This window comes from Phialemonium atrogriseum, assembly GCF_030411735.1.
Source record: "Phialemonium atrogriseum strain 8032-3 unplaced genomic scaffold QBC33scaffold_5, whole genome shotgun sequence".
In the NCBI taxonomy this organism is placed as follows: domain Eukaryota; kingdom Fungi; phylum Ascomycota; class Sordariomycetes; order Cephalothecales; family Cephalothecaceae; genus Phialemonium; species Phialemonium atrogriseum.
The window spans coordinates 273266-292050 of NW_026848142.1; the positions used below are offsets into that span (position 1 = coordinate 273266).

An 18785-nucleotide genomic window follows, 5' to 3' on the forward strand; every position below is an offset into this window, starting at 1 on the left:
AACTTCTCCATCAACGTTAAGGGATCCTTCTTACCGTCGTTATCCCCGCCCCTCTTATCGCGTGATCGACCAACAGGGAGGCAGTATAGCGGGACTGATAAGCAAAGGACACCCTTTGGCACACCGATCTCGGCGAGTCGCCATCAACCATTTCGCGCCCTGCTCAAGCCAGCATCCTTTCTTGCCCTCGTGGCCTTGAAAACCCGCATTGTTCTCTATTATGGCTTCTTCCCAATCCCAGGGCCACCGCGGCGATGATTGCGGCAGTCCTGCACGGCAGCACCAGAACGGAGCATCTGAGATCACCGCATCCCAGCGCCGGAATGATGGTCAGTTGCTGACGCCGAGCGGAGCCTTTCTCCCTCAGCCCGCGCTTACAATGTCAGAATCATGGGTTGAAATAGCATCCCAGCCGTCTTCCTCGTCCTTGTCCTCGATCGGAGACGAGGTCGTCACGACCGGCTTACGTGTCGGAAACAACCCCTACCCACCAAGGCGAAGGCGGCTACAACAAATGCAACGGATCCCGGCTTCCAGGATTGCCAACCAGGTTGCCCCCCAAGCCGGCACGAGCAGCCAGGATGAGTACGATGAGACGGAAAGCGAGGAAGACCGCGTTATGACGAGCTCGAACGAGCACATCCAGCCAGCCGCAAGTCTCCAACGCCAACAAACCGCATTTCGACCAAGTGCCGATCTGGATAGCGATGTGGATGATGAAGACGACGACGACGATGATGAGAATGCGACAGCTCTCGGCCGCCCGTCGAACTCGCCAAATTTCCAGCCGCAACCGAATGCCTTCTCACATCCCCCCTCCCACCATGGGTACCGCCATGCAGCGAGCTCGTCCACCCGACAGCATCCGCCCTTCTCTCACCCATCCATGTCTCAGCGCTCCCAGCCCCGCGCTCACCGCAACTTCATGTCACCATCCTACCAAGCCGACAACGACGCCGCTCTCCGCGCGTCGCTCACAACCCTCCTATCCTGCGCCGCTGCCGCGCGAGGTCTCCCTAAGCGGGACTCGGAGCTCGCCGGGCCATCGGGAACCGGCGGTATCGGGGCCGGCGTCATGCCCAGCTCCCAGCCGATGGGCCTCCACTTCGTCCCGGAATCCGAACTCATGGCAGAGGGCCCACCCGCCGCCGCCTCGCCGATCCCCCCACACCTCCGCCAGCCGCCGCGCACAACGGGATCCAACAGCAGCAGCAGCGGCGCCCCCAGCGCGCGATCATCCAACTCCTCAAAGGACAGGGGCGCAGGCGCAGGCGCCGCGGCCGCCGGCGAGAAGAGCAAACGCCCGTCCACGCCGCAGACCCGGCCCGCCCGCGCCGCCAAGAAGAAGCGCACCGGAGCGGACGGGGGCGGCGGCGGCGGCGGCGACGCCATGACGGCGACGACGTTTATCAGCCCGACGGTGCTGACCTGGGTCGTCAGTGCCGGGGTCCTCGTGCTCGTCTCGGTCGTCGGCTTCGGCGCCGGCTACGTCATCGGGCGCGAGGTGGGCCGCCAGGAGGGCGGGGCCGCAGCGTTCGGCGGTGCGGGTGGTGGTGGTGGCTCCGCGAACCTGTCGTCGTCGTCGTGCGGGAGGGAGCTGGCCAAGTCGTCGTCCTCCGGCGGCGGGACGCTTAGGCGGTTCAGGTGGGGTGCCGTGGCTAAGAGCGTGACGACCTAGTCGGGATGCCCTGGGTCTCTGCTGGTTTCTTGGCGTGGTGGCGGGGAGGGAGGAAGGGGTGGTAAATTGTTCGCCAGGAGATACCCCTTTGAATTCGTCCCGTTAATTACAAGGAGAAAAAAACAAGAACTGGGGTGAGTTAACGGAGCAGAGGTAAATAACGATGGCCGTCCGTCGGCTGTGGAACGGCATCATTAACGGCATCGGATTTGCATGAACGAAAACGATGACAAGACAGACCTATTATACCAAGCCAGTGGGAGCGATAATGTCGCAGGGTCGGGCCGTGGCATATATGGAGTACTGGGAAACCAGTTACATGAGCTTGCTTCTTGCAGTGGGTTAATCGGTTGGCCTCTTGGCCTTTGATATCTGGGAAGAATGGGCTTTTAATCATCTGGATGGGGGCGTTCGTTTTCATACTTGATTATTTTGGTGCCGAGTTTTAGGCCAAGCAAAAAGGCCAGATATATGGAACAATATCGAGTCCAAAGTCAGAACATAACAGCATGTTCAAAATACTACTGCCATGGTGACGTGGAAGTGAAAGTTTGGGGAGGCTGCCTGTTGCCTCTCGCATGCAGCATCGACGCCATTCATTCTGTTGGACCTTCACTAATTCCATGTACATACAATACACCCTATGACCGCCCGCAGCCCGGTAGAGAAAATCCCCAAGAATATGGCGTAAAGACCACACATCACCAGCAGCCACCTATTATTCATCAGGGAGGCGGGCCATCCTTCTCTGTCGAGTCGGCCACCTCTCACCGCGCACCTCAATTCGCCACATCCTGCCTCCCTACTCCCACACCCAGACCTCACTTACAAGGCCGACAGGTCCAGCGGCACGCTGCTCCCCCTTCCCGCCCGGTACCGCCTCGCGCCGCCAACGAAATCCCTCGGCTTGGGGAACTTGTCCTCGCTGACGAACTTCCACCGCGGGTCCTGCACCACGAACCTTTCCCGCCCGCCGCCACCGCCTCCGAGACTCCCCATGTTTGGCGGGTTCGACGCGTTTCTCGTCGGGCTGGGGCTCTTGGAGCCGGCGCCGTTGTGCATCAGCGTGAAGTTGCTGGGGTCGAGGAGGGAGGAGCGGAGCATCGAGGGGGTGTGCGACCTGGCCGAGCTGGCCGAGGTCGAGTGGGAGAGCGAGGGCGCTGGCGGCGCTGGCGCGGCATGCGGTGGGCTGGGCGCCGATGAGCGGGGTGGGTGACCCGGCGGCGGGGGAGGTGGTGGGGGGGGGGCGGAAGTTGGCGACGGGGCGCCCGCTGCAGCCCGAATAGCGGCTTGCAGCGCTATGCTTGGGGAGAGGCCGTTGGGTGCTGACGATGTTGGGGGCGGGGGCGGGGGCGGAGGCGGCAGCTGTGAGCGGCCGGGAGGGGGAGGAAGGCGTGGGGCTGCCGCGGGCGGGGGAGGCGGTGGTGCCGGCGGAAGCGATGGGGCGGATGATGATGGAGGGGGCGGCGGAGGCGGAGCTGGTGCTCCTGGCAGAGGCGGCGGTGCGGACGGGGCAGCTGTGCTGGATGGTTTGCGGGCGCCTGGAGGGGGTGGCGGCTTCTTGCCAACTGGAGGTGGTGGGCCCTTGGACGATGCCATCATGGAAACGGACGACATCGGCCGCGCCACATCTCTGTTCGCCGTCTTTCTTAAGTTCGCAATGGATGGATGAAATGATGTCGAGCTCGCCGCCCCTGGGAGGGATGGGCGACCGGGTATTGCAGGCGCTGTTCCTCCCGGCGGTCTAGGGGCCGACATCGAAGGTGGGTTTGGCGATGTCCTGGAAGATGGTTCTGGGTCTGAGAGGTACGAGGCATCTCGGCTTGCTGCACACACACATATGTCAGAATCCGTTACAGGGGTAACCGATACGTATCCGTAGGCTCACCTCCAGTGTCAACGCCCCCTCCAGTCTTCCGCAACTTAGGTATACCTCCAGCAAACAAACCTCCAAGCTGGGGCGCACCATCCACAGCCGGGGCCGCCTGTTGCCTCTCGCTGTGGTCGCTATTACTCCTCGCTCTGTTCCCGGGAACTGGTGGCGCGAGGCTGCCACCTGCTTTGGGTATGCCTGGAATCGGTGGTGCGCCTCCCAAAGGAGAGTGACCGGGACCGCTAGAGGTCGTTCCAACAATTGGCGCAGATCGATCGTTCGTGACTGCCTTCCTGAGGGGCCTCCCTTTCGAGATATCTGACAAAAGTGCTCCCTGGAGGTTCCGTTAGCGTCACCTGCCAATGTTCATGGCCCCTGAGATTCCGTACCCTGCCAACCCCTGCTGCGGGTGGTCGTGTGGGGAGACCCCCAGCTCCTGGAGGTCCTCCGGGCGGAGGAGGTGGCGGAGGAGGCCCACCGCGGCCGGGCATCGGCGGCGGCGGCGGCGGTGGGGGAGGCGGCATGTCTTGAGTGCTTAAGATGCTACTAGGAGGATTGTTGAATGCGATGGAGTTTCGATCCTTGGCATGTAAATCTGAAAGTTAACGAGAAAAGGATATCTATGATATCTCGAAACTCCGGTAAGCAGTTCTAGGGACTTGGGCCTCCGTCGGCTATAGCCTCATAACGACGGGAGTGGTCGCGCATGGGAGATGTTATAGCGAGTGGAAAGAGGTGACAAGAAGGAAGCCGCGTGTCGTCAGTGTGGCTTGGGCGTCATTAATCTTTGCCTACCTAAGCAGCCACATGATTCGTCCCACTACCAGGAGACATCCGTTGAGCCACAGAGGTGGGTGGGTACACCCTGGACACAGCTTCCAACGCGCGAAGCTCGCCTTTCTGCGAAGAAGTTTTGGTGTCGATCTCAAAACTCAACCGCACCAACGTCTAATCATATTTATCTCGTCGCCCTTTTCCTTCCTTTTCCATTTCTTCGTCTCTTTTCAATTGACCTGGTGCCGACCCAGCGCACCGGCTCTTTCGCCCAATCCCGGGCCTCCTATCCGACCCGGCGCAAAGCCGGCCCGTTCGGTCGCAATGATGCGTCGTGCACTCCCCCCAAGCCCAAGAGCTCAGCTATGTCAGATATGCGAGACTATCTATGCCCGGAACGGACTCATGGGCAGGCGCTTCTTTCTAACAGCGGAAGCTGGAAGACATAGGGCCAAGTCAACGAAACAGAGCCCGTCCAGGACGATCACAGCCGGAGTGCACTCGACATCAAGGACACTACGGCGAGTGAAGCAAGCACAGCCTGTGGAGAACCCCGAAAGGGCTACAGATATCAATACTTCTCAGCCATCGCAGCAGCAGCAAAATCATCGAGAGTTTGCGGACCTGGCCAGTATTGCCACTGCAGTGGATCGGGTCACCAAGGCTTTTTTGGGACAACAAGGCATCCCCTCCGAGAAGACTACTCTTGGGGCTTTGCGGGCGTGTGCACAGAACGATGTTAAGCTTCTTTTGGATGCAGCCACGGAGCCCGAAGCCGGCATTAATAGGGAAGGCCAATCGGAGACTGCCGCTTCCCATTTGCTCGATCTGGATAGCAACGGGAGGAGGACGGGAGGAAAAGTCGCGACAGTGAAACAGCAGAGTTCAGCTCTCCGTTTACAGGACGTGGTTGATAAGATGTCCGAGGCAGCATATACTATTATCACGCACCCACCTGTCGTTATCACACCTCGGATCCTTGCAGAATATGTCAGTGTCCAGGCTCAGCTTAGCAAGCCCGAGACGCTGTCTCATATTCTCGCATTGTACGCGTCCAAACCCCTGCCCAGGGAGGTTTCTGGCAGCGTCGAATATGTCGAGCGGAATCCCAGCAAGGCGGACAATGCAGTTGACGCCGATGTCGCGGAGAAGGCCTTGGATGCTGCAATCGAGGCCAAGAACCTGGACGCCGCGGTTGGCATCATCGAGAACAGCTATGGCGCCAAGGCATTTGTGCGATCGAAGCTTATCAAGAAGGCCCTGGTGCCGGCGTCAGTCCTTGCGGCGGCCCCTGTTCTCACATATGCTGCTGCATCCCGCCTATCTTATCTGCAAGATTCCATGGACCACGGCACCGCAACGGGGGTAGCCTTTGCGGGTCTCCTGGCCTATGTCGGCTTCACGGCCACCATTGGTCTGGTCGCCGCCACAACGGCAAACGACCAGATGAAACGCGTGACCTGGGCGGCAGGAACGCCCTTGAGGCGGAGGTGGATCCGGGAAGACGAGCGAGCCGCATTTGACAAGGTGGCGTGCTCGTTCGGCTTCTCGGAGCACCAGCGTTTTGGCGAGGAGGAGGGGGCCGAGTTCCAAGCGCTCCGGCAGTATACTTTGAGGAAGGGGATGATCCTAGATGCAGTCGAGCTTATGGAGGGGATGAACTAGCTGCGGGAGGCTATTGGCACACCGGCCAGTGGGACGTAAACAGCCAAGATGTAAGCAAAAAGCAATCACGAAAATTCTCTTGTCCGGACCCCGGGCACTTTCTTGGCTGAACTACGTGACCGTGGCGTCCCACCGGGCCCGGTGCCCTGCGGCTGCGGCTGCCAAGATAAATCGAACAAAATACGTGTCAGTCTATAACGCGGAATCCTCACAGGATCGACACCAAGACCTTATCAGATCCATTCCGTGCGACAATGGGCCTGCCAGTGTCCTTCGCATGAGAGGCTGACTGCCGTGGCGGAGCCATCTCCCTCCTGTTCTTATCTCTTGCTAGATCCTGCTTGGTCCGGATTGCTTTGGTGTTCGATACCTGGCACGGCATGCGCACTCTCCTCGAGTCGCACGCACGATCGCGGCCAGAGCGGTGTGTCCTGCTATGGATGGGTGTCCACCATGTTCGGCCGCTATCCCATACATGCCCTTATCAAAGGGCCCGACCCATTGTAGCTACCCCTTCCTGGCCATGAACTGCCGTGACATTCCTAGGAAATCAGTCCAAACAGTTCTCCCTTCCACACAGACGCTCTTCTCTACATCGTCGCCATTGCAACAGCAAACCCCTACTACCGCCCGAGCGTCCTCCTAGGACCATGGCAGGCCACTTCAGCGACGGCGACATCGCGCGGTGTGAATATTACGCCCGGTTTGCGGCCCATCTCGGACGGACTAGCTTCGACGTCATCTACTGGCTACTCTTCCTGCTGGTCATAATCATGTTGTTTGCCGCCTCATGGCGGTACGGCCGGTGAGTTCGACCGCATCACCCCCTCCCCCCCTTTTCCAAATCCTTTTCGGCGCTCTCCCATCCCCGTTCCGGATGAACCGTAACCGCTGCAAATTCAACTCACACAGCGCCCCAAAGGTCCGTGGAGTCAGTATCCCAGTCCCCAGCGGGGTCGGCCGACGCAGCCCGCGAGATGAAGCGGTGCATGCTGGCGTGCGGGCTGTACGCCGGCGTGTCGGTGGCGGCGGTGGTGACCGAGGTGTTCGCGCTGCTGGCGCTGCAGTTCTGCGACGGCGAGGACCTGATGCCGCTGTACTGGGCGGCCTGGACGGCCCTGCAGGTCGGCGCCCTCATCGCCATCCTCGGCATCCTGCTCGCCGCCTCCCACACTGTCCGCGGCGGGGAGCACCCGTGAGTTTGACATCTACCTGGGGTTTAAAGCCCCTGCGCCTGGCGGACGAGGTGTGCGGTGCTGACAATCTCATCGACAGCCCCTGGGCGCTGGCCCTGGGAACGCCGGTGCTAGTCGTCGCGGGCCTCGGCCACGTCGTGCAGGCCGCTATGCTGAAGCGTATCAGGGGGGCCAGGCGCTGGAGCCCGTGTGGGCGAGGGGCCAGGTCCGAGGACAACCTGGCCATGAGTAGGGAGTACGGCTAACCCCCAGGGTGCCCCCCCTAACTCTATTTAGGGCTACACTTTCCCGCCCATGCTAACCGCGCAACAACTTCACCTAGGGACACGATCCGAGTCGAGGGGAGCGTGACAGGCGAGGCCGCTGGCGGATACGACGCCCACCTGGTCGGATACACCGCCGACGGCGGCCCCATAATCGAGTTCGGTAACGACGGCGGCGTCCCGGTCCGGGTGGACCAGTCCGGCGGGGATGGCGGCGGTGGAGGAGGCCCGGACGGCGGCGGGAGGGTTGTGGTTGCGTTCTCTAAGGGCATGGCTACGGTTGTCCGGGGCGGCCAGGGGCATCAGGAGAAGGGGCCGGGGGAGAGGGCTGCGAGACCGGGGTCGACAACGCGGCCGCTTGAGGGTTGAAGGGCCTCTTCCTACAGGCTATCTCATTCTCTCGCATTGTACTGCACGAATATTTCCGTTTCCTTGGGGGGTGGGGGGAGTCGCCCATGCACCATTGAGCCAAGCCATATTTGGCAGAACGAGTTAGCAAGGAAGCAGGAAAAGGAATGGGAGCTCCGAGGCTGAACATACGGCAAACTCGCACTTGGGAGGTCGTCACTCATCGCGTTGTTCTCCCATTGGTCTAAATTACTCAAAACATATAAGATGGACTGACCATACAGAGCGAAGTGTATACACCACGAAAATGGACAATTTCTCGACAAACGGAGGTGCATCTTGGGACAATCTCAGCAGAAACAGATGGAGAGCATCATTGTGCAGCAGCCAACTTCAATGTTCGTCCATACGCTACTTTGGGTGGTGTTCCGGGGTGCCAGAAACAGCAGGTCGGTGCTAGCCAAAAGATCAAGACTGTCACCCTATATTGGTGTGGTGCTTCGAATTCCGGGATCCTGATTTTGATGCAGAATGGAGCTCCCGAATGCCACAGAAATCCTGTCTTTTGAGCATGTGTTCTTTCTGGACGCTGGCATCCACCACCATGGATCGTTCCAACTCTCATAGACGGGTGTGGTCACTCAGTGTCTACGTGCCCGTGGTTGGCTGCTCTGGTCGCAGAAGAACAGTTATCCATGTCTCGCTACGCAACAGTCCCCCGGTTTCTTTTCTCCCGCCTCTAGGTAGTACACGTTGCTTTTTGATTACAGGCCGAGATCTGTCTCCATCCCGACTTGGCCGTGTAGCTCGCCGAGACGTCCTTGGCCCCTCGACCAAACATGCATAAGGATAAGCCCATTGGCTTTCACATCATGCCCTTCCGGCTCGTCCAATCTGCAGGATCTCACCCGTCAATGGCTCGTCACTGCGCAGCACCGGCCAGGAATTCCCGCCTGCCTTGACCAGGTTCAGCTCGAGCTTCGTGCCCAGGATCTTGAAGGATGACTTGTCGGTGTCGATGGGCCCAAACAGCGGCACCGTTGTCTTGTAGCGCTTCGGCGTCGGTGCGTCCGTTGTCGGCAGGTCCAGGTCCAACTGCTGTTCCTGGAACGACACCTTGGCCGTATCCTTGTCGATCTTCTTCAGGAAGAACGAGACGATTACCGACGAAGGAGTCTGGTAGAAGTCGTGTCTGCGGCAACCCGAGTCCTGTTAGCAAAAGATACTAGCCCTCAACCCTGGCTCGTTTACGAGGCCCAGCCCAGCCCGCCATCTGCGCCGGGCAAGAGAACTTGGCTGCGAAACCACAAATGCGAAAGAAATCAACGGTGCCTCCCAGCACGCGGGGCAGGTGACGTACCTAACCGTCTCCAAGAGCTCCTCGCCCCCCGACCCAATGGCGTTCCCGGAGGCGTCCTTCTTGCCGCTTCCGACAAACAAGTGCCGGGGCTTCGTCTTGCACCCCTCGATTTTCATAAACTGGTCAAACTCCAGGACCTTCCTCTTGCAGCAGCTGTAGCCCTTGCTGCCCTCGTGGAATATGGGAGCCCCGGGGTGGTGTGTGCACTCCTCCCTGTCCCTGTTCTGGCCCTTGGAGTAGCGCGCGCCGCAGCCCCTCCGCCGACAGGCCTGCCCGTCCGCTATCTCGAGACTGGGGTCGTCATCCTCAGACTCTGGCGGCGGAGGTGGAGGCGTCGCCGCAGTCTGCGCAACAGTTATGGGGGCCCGGGGAGGTGGTGCTGGAAAAGATGCGTTGGAGAGGAGTGTCGGATCGGCGGTCTCTTTCTTCTCGATCTTGGGTGGTAGGTCGGTCGTGCTGTGCTTGCCCTCGGTGCAGGGCGGTAGCTCCATGAACTCCTCGAAGGTGAGAACCCGAGGCTTGCAGCATTTCCACCCTGGATTTCAGGCAAGAAAAGAAAAGACGAGGTCAGCTGCCCAGTCCACAATAAACATGCGAGGCCTGCCAGCTTTGTATGAACCTACCTTTCTGCCCCTCGTGGAATATTGGCGGTCCCGGATGGTATTTGCAAACCTCGTCCGGGTCGCTGAAGGTTTTGCCGCAGCCTTGATGAACGCACTTCTGGGCCATGGCTGAGGTCGGTAGGTAGGTAGGTAGGTGTGAGGTCAGGAATTTCAGGAAGGCTCCCAAGCCAAAGCTTTTGGAGAATCAAGAATTGGAAATGGCAGCTTGCTTTCCTTTCGAGGAGCTTCGAAGTACATGGAAAGCTTTGGTATATGACAGGGGTTGTGGAGGTGGGGGTGGGGAAGGTTGCATTCCGCCGTGCTCACTGATTTGTCGACCAGCCACTATGATCCCAGAGATTCAGCAGGGGCGACACTGCATCGACAAATCGGCTGATGCTAGGCTGAAGAGGCTCTGGGCCGCCCATTCAAAACTCACCCACCATCTTGCTACACATCGTCTCTACCCAATCCCGAGATTCCTGACCCAACATCCAAGATGCGGATTACAAGTCGACTCCTTCAATCCTGCCGGATCACCTTGTTTACACGGGAAAACTGTGGCCTCTGCACACAGGCAAAGTCTGTCCTCTCCCAGGTCCAGCAATCGCGCCCGTTCGAGTTCAGGGAGGTTGACATCGTCAAGCCGGAGGCCAAGGGGTGGAAGGACCTATATGACTTCGATGTCCCGGTGGTGAGTCTTCATCTTTCTGCAACCGGCGAGGGAACGGGACATCTGAACGCATTGGGCAGATCCATATCAGCAAAGCCAGTGGACCGGGTGAAGATCCAAAAAAGGCCACCCAAGCAGTCAAGCTTATGCACCGCTTCAGTCCCGAAGAGGTAGAGGCTAGGATGGATATCGTGGACGCTCCCTGATGGCCTTCTTGTGAGCTCCTTTTAAACTTGGTGAGGAATGGACTGCATATTCTATCTATACCCCTGAGAAGGAGTCATCCCTCCTCACTCATGCTGGAATTATACCCTGAACCCGCTGCTTCGGAATTATACCCTCAACCGCAGTGCTAGAATTATACCCCCGAACCCGGAAGCCCTCCTACGGACCTCCCCAGATTCCTGTGCTGGCACTCCGTCAGTACGACCCGACCCTTTCCGGCAATCTTTCGCCCTTGGCTATCGCCAGCGTGTCCGCCATGACGGCTGACAGGGAGGTGATGTCCGTTGCCACGGTGATCATATGGAACCCCATGTCAGAGTAGTGCTTTGCCTGTTCGCCACTCGTACAATAGATCCCGCACCTCGTTCCGGCCCTCTTAGTCGCTCCGAGGATACGGGCAATTGCGTCGTCCAGCTCGGGATCCATCCTCCCGTTGATGACGGGCTTGCCGATGTTGTTACCCAAGTCAAAGGGGCCGATGAAGAGGACGTCAACCAAGGGCGCGATCTCGTCCACCGCGTCCAAGGCTTCCTGCGTCTCGATTTGAACCATCGTTAGCAAGCTGGCGTTCGCTTGCTGCAGGTACTCTGTCATGGTCGGGAGTGGGTCGAAGGCCTGCATGGCAAATGGTGACCCAAATCCTCGACGCCCTTCTGGAGGGAACTTTGCTGAAGCGACGAAGTCCTTCACTTCATCCACCGTCCGTATGAGCGGAGCCAATACCTGGGAACAAGTCAGCATTATCATTCCTCAGACCACAGCTTGCTTGGCTGCCTTACTCCATGAGCACCACAGTCTAGGGCACCTGAGATGCTGTTAGTGAATTGCCCAACTCGGTGTCGAGAATCTCTGGGGAGGCCTCACGTTTCACCATCCAAGGCTGAAGGTCTGGTATCCGGACGATTGGCGAAACGCCAAGGGCCGCAATTGCCGGGACTGCTTCGTGCATTGCCGCATCTGCCCCGGCGGTTAGCTAGATGGTCTCCCTGTCGAAAAGATCTAGGTGCTAATTATACCGTCCATGACCCCGTGTTCGCAGTCAACCAAGACCCAGTCCGCTCCAGCCCTCGCCAATGCCCTCGAGATGTTGGCCCCCGGTAGCATCTGCCAAAAGCCCATTGCTGGGCGCTCGTCTTGCGTAAAGACTCGCCTCAGCCGGTTCGCCTGGAGCATCTTGGATTCCGCGCCCATGTTCGAGAACAATTTGCGATTGTGTTTGGGTGTGCAGGTGGCAAGCATGGGAGGTGAGAGATGCCGACAAGACAGACCACGACTCCACCCACGAATGGAGAGCGAGCGGAGTGACAGAGGCATTGATGTCATGGGGCCCATTGCACTTGCCTTCCCGGTGATCCACTGTAGCGAGTTCTAGCGTCAACCCTGGGATGGCGGGAAGGGGAAAAGGAGTCTTCAAATACCTACCTGCCTAGGTAGGTAATCAAGCCGTGTGGCAGTGTCAATGGAAATTGTTCGGCGGTCGACGACCAACTTACCCAGACAGGCGCTGTAAGTGAGCGCAATCTTCGACTGTCTCGACTGCCCTGATGCCGGTGTTGACTCGTCGAGTGAACAACCCACCCCTCCCCGCTTTGGCTGGCTCGCCGAAGACTGCGGGGTAGCTCCTATGCCAAAGCGAACCTCCCTATTGGCGATCCCGTCCCACTCGACATGGGAGGACAGCAATTGCCGGATACTATCCGTATGTTGTTTGCCAATGTTTGGAAGGCCTCGAGTGCGTTGCTCTCTCCATCACTGTGGATACCTGTTTGGTTCGCGAATAGGCGCCCGAATAGAGATGCACCTAGAAACCGGCTTCATATCCCAGTAACACAGGCCACAAGGAGCAAACCTACATGCGGACTTTGCATCGTTTGGAAGGCCTCGCGTGAAGTCTCCGGTGCCGGCACACCGGGGTGCGGTGAGGTGGCCGGTTGGAGTCGAAATCCACACCCGGAGGATCTACCGAACCGGCCTGCTGCCGAAAAGGTACGGAACACGCTACAGTGCTTTCGGATTGGATGCTATGTCCGGCTGGTACTCCCTCAAACTGCTTCACTCTTCACAGATTGCGATTATATGACAGCACTTATGACACTGAAACTTATTATCTCGATGTCCACCTTCAGCGCACTTATTCCCCTTCTCGCCGTGCTATATGAGCCAAACGTGATGTTGAGGTCTTCTCGTCAAGTGCTAGGTTAAGCTGCGCCAACGACAACAGTCAGTAATTTGACGGCAGGAGGAAACAACTCTACAAACTGCCTAGACGGACCATATTTATATATATTTTACCTTAACAGGTAGGTGCCTGTTATTCTCATGCCCTCTCTTCAGTAACCCAGCCCTGATATAAGAATATGTAATTTGTAGGTTACGTGAGCGTCAGAAGGCCCCGTTTATTGCATGAATGCCCCTCATCTAACGTGGCCCAAGCTTGGGTGCACTGTACGCATTGTGAAGTAGCTTCAAGCTCCAACAATTTTCACCCAACTCGATGTACTGGAAGCCTTTCGCTAGGTGTTATATTCGACAGCTCGGGTTGGCTTTTTCTTCTGCCCTTTTCTAAGCCTGGAACTTGCTCAAGCCGTACTGCCTGGGCTAAAATACCCCAGCCTTTGACTGTGGCAACAAATCAAGATGTCGTTCCTCAATCCCTACCTGCAGAGTAAGTCGCCCCCAGCCCTCACCCGGGGTGACCGCCCCAGGCCATGGCAAGCTTACAAGCCCGGGACAAAAAGGCCTAACGGATCGATAGAGAAAATCTGTGTCATAACCGCAGATGGCAGAACCCTGGTGGGGACCCTCTTGTCTTGCGACCAGACGACCAACCTGGTATGGCACACTCCACCCCTCCTCTCCTCTCCGTGCTCGGGGAATGTTTTGGCGATAGAATGCTGATGGCTGTGACTGTGATGGGGGAGTAGGTAATGCAAACGACAGTCGAGCGAGTGATTCGTGATCCGGACGACGCAGAACCATCTACCGTGGTGCCTCTTGGCCTGTACATTGTCCGCGGCGACAATGTCTGCACCGTAGGGCTGGTCGATGAAGCGCTGGACAACAGCATTAACTGGACCAAGGTGAAGGGCGCCACTATTGGGGGGATTAAACACTCTTGAGGTGGCACACGGGAGGAAGGAGAGGAAGCCAAGGCAGAAGACAGTGGGAGGCATGTGTGTGAGTGCCTATACTTGCAAGCTCCTGGCCGAGGATGTTGAGGTCCTTGGGGCATCTCTGCTATTTGATGCCATTCGGGACGATAAAAAGGGTATTTGAGGTCGTTACGATATCACGACTACATTGGCACTGGCACTAAAATTGGCATATGAAAGGAAAGGGTATGCCATTTCTACTACCTCAGCGCTCTCTATACCTGTTAGTTCTTCGCTGACACACTCCAAGAGAGTACATGGTGGAGCCGGCTCAGTATTGGCGAGCAATGGCAATTTGAGATACCCCCCTAAATAACCTATCGAGCTTTATTCAAACAACCTTCTCATCAACTCGGTAGCGAAGAGCTCTGTTCCCGGAGACTCGACGATCCTGTTGATCCTATTCCCCTTCCTGGTACTAAGCCAACCCAACGTGTCGCCTGGGACCTCGTCGAAGGTCAGTGCCTCCATGGGATCATCAGGGTGGGTCTTGACGGCCGGATTCTGCCTCTCGCCAGGCTTTGCCCGGATGCGGCGGTCTACGACGTGCACTCCCCGGGTCCATTGCCCGACAGTCTCAACTCTGATGTCCTCGAGTTTTGGGACCGGCTTCCAGCCCGGCTGATCCCGCGTTAACAGGTACCAGATGCAGAGAGGATCGTGCAGTGAGAGGGCCGCTTCACTCCCATCGCCAAGGATGGAGTCGATCTTGTCGAAGGTTCTCAAGATGAATGTCTCGGTCCACTCAGCCAGGGGGCTACCGGCTGATTTGAACTTCTCGATCTGCTCAGTGAAAGAGACTCTTCGGATCTCATGGGGTGTTGTGATGTCGAGGGGGAATAGTGTCAGTTTCAACTGCCGGGGAAGGACTGCCGGATATGGGGGAAGGCCGGCCACGTTGTTTGGAGCGGGTGGCATCGTCGACGCTGGCGTCGGGGACGTCAGGGCAAAGACCCTGGCCGCCGCCACGGAGTCGGCATAACAGTTGAACTCGGCGCCGGGCGTGATATTGCCATTCACCTCTATAGCCCCACCCATGACTACCACTTCCTTTACCCGAAGGAAAGTCTCGGGATCCTCAGCCGCGGCAAGAGCAAGGTTGGTCAGGGGCCCAATGGCAACGATGGTTATCGTGTCCTCGGGCTCTTCCTTCAGAATACGAAGTATCTCCTTGTGGGCAACAGTCCTTGACGGAGTAAAGTAAGAAGAATACGCTGGCGGCTCAGAGGTCTGAGCTGGACCGCTCGTACTGTCTAGAAAGAGCGACCGCCATGTATCTGCAGGAGTTAAGTGCGGGTGCTGAAGCGGTTAGGGTCAAGGTTTATTTATAGTCCTGAGAGAGAATGTAAAACTCACAGCGTCATGAACACCGTGGAGGCCGTCCGCGCCATCTATGCTGGGTTAGCCGGGATGAGTATTTATAGGGCCGATGGTATTACCTACGGAAGTGGTCCGCCATCAGGAGAGTATCCTCCAGGGGATGCTCGGCGCCAATAGCGACAATAGGCTTGAAGGCCTGTAAGGTCCCATAGCCGCCTGTCTTGCCTACGGACTCCCGCCACTTCATCTCTTTCCCGAGTACGTGGAAGATAGCCACTACATTGCGCAAGCAGCTGTATAGAGTTGCTGTTGTTAGAGATATATGTGAGTGTGAGTAGGGAGCAGGAGAGGCTTGCCTTTGGAGTTCGACGTTGCCATATGTCACTGATATCAAGGCGATCTCCAACTCATCAGGCGAAGCACTGAGAGCAAGGAGCATGGCAAGGACATCATCAACTCCTATTGAGTACCTATCATCAGTGGCTATTTCCTACTAGCCCACCAGGGAGAGTCGACAGGGGGAGGCCAAACCTGGATCGGTATCGATGATGATACGGTTCTTTGGCGCCATGGTGGATAGCGGGGGCATTCAGGCACGGAATAATGGCAGGATAGGCCAAGTCGGATAAATGGAGTCACGACGCGGAGAGGTTGCTGGCTGTTGCTTTCGACCAGGTCTTACGCTGCTAATTGGAACTTGGAAGTCGGCGATGCGGGCGGAACGGTCTGGTGGTATCCGTGCCGGACCGTTTGCAGTCGTAGGTACGGAGGATTCCCTGCCTTACTGTGTAATGTGCGCCATGTCGACCTACCTAGTTAGTACTTCACTACTCTGGTTCGGCCCCAGTTTCGGTGCCGACTCCGGCGAGCACTCAACCCGCACGCCTCGGGGTCTTGGCAGTGGCTCCTGGCAGGTGTAGGCCGTTAAAACTTACGTACCTCTACCCCGGGAACCCTCAAGACTACCTAGGTAGGTACAGTACCTTACCTACAGCTCTGAATTGGCGACGTAAACTCCACATATAGACGCCTTGGAACAACGTTTGAGAAACACGCTTGTTAAATCCCGACTGTCTCAGAAGCCTCTGGGACTAAAAGTCATTTCACAGTGCTTCTGGACTGTATACATAATCTCCCCTTCGGTGAATAAGGCTTGGGAATTTGACGCGCTAATAGATAGGAGAGACCACATGTCACAAACGGAGGTACAAGACATCTGGAATGCAGTCTGGTGTCTCTCTGTGATACGCCTAGTTGCTATTGAAGAAGAATTTTGGCTTGCTTCGTCACCCACCGTGTCAGTCAGATCGGTTACTTAGAGTTCGTCACGCCTTCACTTGGTTGTTGAACACAAGAACAGGGGCGTGCTAGGTGAAGCAGAGAGGCTTTGGGGCAGGTAGGTACCTTCCCAAACTTTAAATGAGTACCTGCTAGTGTAGGGAGGTACCTGCCGAGGCGAAGCAACGCGGCATCTTTGGCCCGAAATGGGAAACCACTGGCCAGTGGATCCATGAAGCCAGCATTGGATGCACAAGACGAACTGCTGAAGCCACCTGTTTATTTCGCGTTGCTGAAACCTTGAGGGTGGCATCACACACAACATTCGGCAGCCTTCTCTCTCTCATCAATTTGTTTCTCTCCCCAAGCCCGCTACACCTCTGCCTTCCAAATCCGTCTAACTCTCCTCGTATTCCCTATTCCTTGTCGCTTGGGGTGGGTATCCAAGCCATCCCTATTTCATCTCCAACTCAGGCCAGACTTGCCACATCCAGAGAGTCTACAAAATCTCGAGCAACAGAAACCTTGATCTTCATCCCCCAAAAATCTCCCCACTTTAGCAGCTCTCCGTCCCTTGCCAATCGGGTCCAGACGTCAATTCATATTCCTTTCTCCCTCCACCTTGAAGCACCACAGAGTACAGCTCTGCTTCTTCTTCAGCGCAGATCAGCGCAGAATCTCGACCTTCTCACCTCAGCATTCGCATCCCAGCAGCCATAATGGGTGCCTCCCTCTCTACACTCGGAGGATGGACCCTCGTCCTCTGTATCGCCGGCTACTATGCCTTCAGATACATTGAGGATGGAAGAGCGCGCGAAGCCGCCCGGGCCGCCTCCCACAGGCAAAGACTGGAGGACAGACAGAATCTCCAGAGTCGCAAGGAGAACAAGGACAAGGCAAAGCGGCAACGCGGAGGCTCATACACCAAGGACATTGAAGATTCGGACAAGGCGACAAAGGCCAAGCCACGAACCTCGAAGCCCTCGGTCCCCACCAACCAGGTTGTCGACTACAGCTCCGACGATGGCGCTGACAATCGGGAATTCGCTCGACAGCTCGCAAGCATCAAGCAGGGCACCAGCTTCACAGGCCCCAAGAAGGGCGACGAGAAGCGACAGAAATCGGTGAAGCAGTCGCAGGCCCAAGAGCGGGAGGACAAGGTCTCCGCCCCTTCCTCTACGGCCGGAGCAGATGCCGATGATGATCAATCGCCAATTGCCTCCCCCGAAGCACGCCCAATTGATGCCGGTGGTGTCTCCGATATGCTTGACCAGCCATCTAACAACGGCCCTTCGGTCCTCAGGCTGACCGACACGGACAAGACCAAGAAGAAGGAGAAGAACGCCAAGGCTCCCGAGAAGACGGAGACGAAGAAGCAGCGCCAAAACCGCCAGAAGGCCGAGGCTGCAAAGCTGGCCCGCGAGGAAGCCGAACAAGACCGAAAAGTCAAGCTTGAGGCCCAACGGAGACTCGCACGGGTGTCCGAAGGCCGGGCCGCAAAGGACGGCTCCAGCTCCGCTGCCTCCTATAATGGGCCGTCTGCATGGACCAACAATGGTCAGAACGGGACTTCCAACGGCGGCAACTCCAACGGCGGTTTCATGCCTGTCCAACCCCTCGATACCTTCAACACGGCGCAGCCCGCGAATGCCTCGAAGGCGCCAGCTCCGTCAGCTGGCAAGGCTGATAGCTGGATATCATCCCTCCCTTCAGAGGAGGACCAGTTGGAACTGCTCCGAGACGAGGAGGAAGCTTGGAACACTGTGAAGGCCAAGAAGGCCTCTAAGACGAAGAGGAAAGAGACTACCGGCGACGACGTGAAAGCCAACGAAGCTATTTCGAAAGCTGAGCCGGTCGCACCAGTCGCCTCGCAACCTGTTGTCACCAAGGCACAGAGTGCTGGCGTAAATGGAAGGCCCTCCAAGACCTTCACCCAGCAGTCGTCCTTTGCCGCACTAAGCTCAAACGATGAGCAAGAGGTGGAAGAGGAATGGGACGTCTAAGGATGTTCCTCCAGCTGTCGAGTGGCTGGGCATGGGCATGGATATGGGATGGGAGGCCTTTTATATTTTATTTTCGACCCTACTAACCAACCTACCTAGCTAGACATCCGTTGGGCGTTGGCCCATTGTTTCCCTTCTTGCGCCCCTCATCAGACATACTCGACGGTCCATCGGACGTTATCGTCGCAGCGGATTTCCTGCTTTTTCTTTTTGATCGGTTGGGCAAGGAGTTGACGACGCATGTACCATACCATGGGAAAAGCCAGATGGTATTCAGGCTTCCAGTCTTTTTCTATGTCGATAAAAATATGGGATCTGGCAGACGAAGTACCCACCCCGCAAAATGGCTGAAGCTGAGCCTATCTTTAGTAAAGA

The 18785-nt window shown here is 57.3% G+C and overlaps 11 protein-coding genes across 11 annotated transcripts; 7 read left to right on the forward strand and 4 right to left on the reverse strand.

The window, feature by feature from the left end:
• Positions 1-220: 220 nt before the first annotated feature.
• QBC33DRAFT_512548 (uncharacterized protein) lies at positions 221-1678 on the forward strand (the record flags this gene model as incomplete). Its single annotated transcript, XM_060425916.1, has 2 exons — positions 221-329; positions 405-1678. The coding sequence occupies 2 exons, from the start codon at positions 221-223 to the stop codon at positions 1676-1678; spliced, it is 1383 nt and encodes a 460-aa protein (XP_060286081.1).
• Positions 1679-2100: 422 nt separating this feature from the next.
• Positions 2101-4291, reverse strand: QBC33DRAFT_617207 (uncharacterized protein). Its single transcript, XM_060432679.1, has 3 exons — positions 3941-4291; positions 3567-3885; positions 2101-3504 (listed from the first exon to the last, which is right to left on the reverse strand). The coding sequence occupies exons 1-3, from the start codon at positions 4073-4075 to the stop codon at positions 2504-2506; spliced, it is 1455 nt and encodes a 484-aa protein (XP_060286082.1). The 5' UTR covers positions 4076-4291; the 3' UTR covers positions 2101-2503.
• Positions 4292-4649: 358 nt separating this feature from the next.
• QBC33DRAFT_446196 (uncharacterized protein) lies at positions 4650-5990 on the forward strand (the record flags this gene model as incomplete). The annotated part of the gene is made up of 1 exon (XM_060424360.1): positions 4650-5990. The coding sequence occupies one exon, from the start codon at positions 4650-4652 to the stop codon at positions 5988-5990; it is 1341 nt and encodes a 446-aa protein (XP_060286083.1).
• Positions 5991-6640: 650 nt separating this feature from the next.
• On the forward strand, positions 6641-7818 carry QBC33DRAFT_556294 (uncharacterized protein; the record flags this gene model as incomplete). Its single annotated transcript, XM_060429713.1, has 4 exons — positions 6641-6795; positions 6913-7185; positions 7266-7421; positions 7509-7818. The coding sequence occupies 4 exons, from the start codon at positions 6641-6643 to the stop codon at positions 7816-7818; spliced, it is 894 nt and encodes a 297-aa protein (XP_060286084.1).
• A 509-nt stretch (positions 7819-8327) lies between these two features.
• QBC33DRAFT_302840 (cysteine and histidine-rich domain-containing protein) lies at positions 8328-10061 on the reverse strand. Its single transcript, XM_060423412.1, has 3 exons — positions 9781-10061; positions 9158-9692; positions 8328-8989 (listed from the first exon to the last, which is right to left on the reverse strand). The coding sequence occupies exons 1-3, from the start codon at positions 9884-9886 to the stop codon at positions 8668-8670; spliced, it is 963 nt and encodes a 320-aa protein (XP_060286085.1). The 5' UTR covers positions 9887-10061; the 3' UTR covers positions 8328-8667.
• A 197-nt stretch (positions 10062-10258) lies between these two features.
• Positions 10259-10638, forward strand: QBC33DRAFT_556296 (uncharacterized protein; the record flags this gene model as incomplete). The annotated part of the gene is made up of 2 exons (XM_060429714.1): positions 10259-10453; positions 10513-10638. The coding sequence occupies 2 exons, from the start codon at positions 10259-10261 to the stop codon at positions 10636-10638; spliced, it is 321 nt and encodes a 106-aa protein (XP_060286086.1).
• A 214-nt stretch (positions 10639-10852) lies between these two features.
• On the reverse strand, positions 10853-11848 carry QBC33DRAFT_446267 (Pyruvate/Phosphoenolpyruvate kinase-like domain-containing protein; the record flags this gene model as incomplete). The annotated part of the gene is made up of 4 exons (XM_060424361.1): positions 10853-11380; positions 11437-11462; positions 11522-11614; positions 11674-11848. The coding sequence occupies 4 exons, from the start codon at positions 11846-11848 to the stop codon at positions 10853-10855; spliced, it is 822 nt and encodes a 273-aa protein (XP_060286087.1).
• Positions 11849-11977: 129 nt separating this feature from the next.
• Positions 11978-13101, forward strand: QBC33DRAFT_302708 (uncharacterized protein). Its single transcript, XM_060423411.1, has 2 exons — positions 11978-12957; positions 13028-13101. The coding sequence occupies exon 1, from the start codon at positions 12326-12328 to the stop codon at positions 12857-12859; it is 534 nt and encodes a 177-aa protein (XP_060286088.1). The 5' UTR covers positions 11978-12325; the 3' UTR covers positions 12860-12957; positions 13028-13101.
• Position 13102: 1 nt separating this feature from the next.
• QBC33DRAFT_301569 (U6 snrna-associated sm-like protein) lies at positions 13103-14013 on the forward strand. Its single transcript, XM_060423406.1, has 3 exons — positions 13103-13322; positions 13413-13489; positions 13582-14013. Exons 1-3 carry the CDS (start codon positions 13295-13297, stop codon positions 13774-13776), a joined length of 300 nt encoding a protein of 99 aa, XP_060286089.1. The 5' UTR covers positions 13103-13294; the 3' UTR covers positions 13777-14013.
• Positions 14014-14136: 123 nt separating this feature from the next.
• QBC33DRAFT_576420 (nucleoside hydrolase) lies at positions 14137-15700 on the reverse strand (the record flags this gene model as incomplete). Its single annotated transcript, XM_060430909.1, has 5 exons — positions 14137-15108; positions 15166-15200; positions 15253-15422; positions 15486-15588; positions 15661-15700. 5 exons carry the CDS (start codon positions 15698-15700, stop codon positions 14137-14139), a joined length of 1320 nt encoding a protein of 439 aa, XP_060286090.1.
• A 1229-nt stretch (positions 15701-16929) lies between these two features.
• Positions 16930-18593, forward strand: QBC33DRAFT_303639 (uncharacterized protein). Its single transcript, XM_060423421.1, has one exon. The coding sequence runs from the start codon at positions 17127-17129 to the stop codon at positions 18408-18410; it is 1284 nt and encodes a 427-aa protein (XP_060286091.1). The 5' UTR covers positions 16930-17126; the 3' UTR covers positions 18411-18593.
• Positions 18594-18785: the final 192 nt, after the last annotated feature.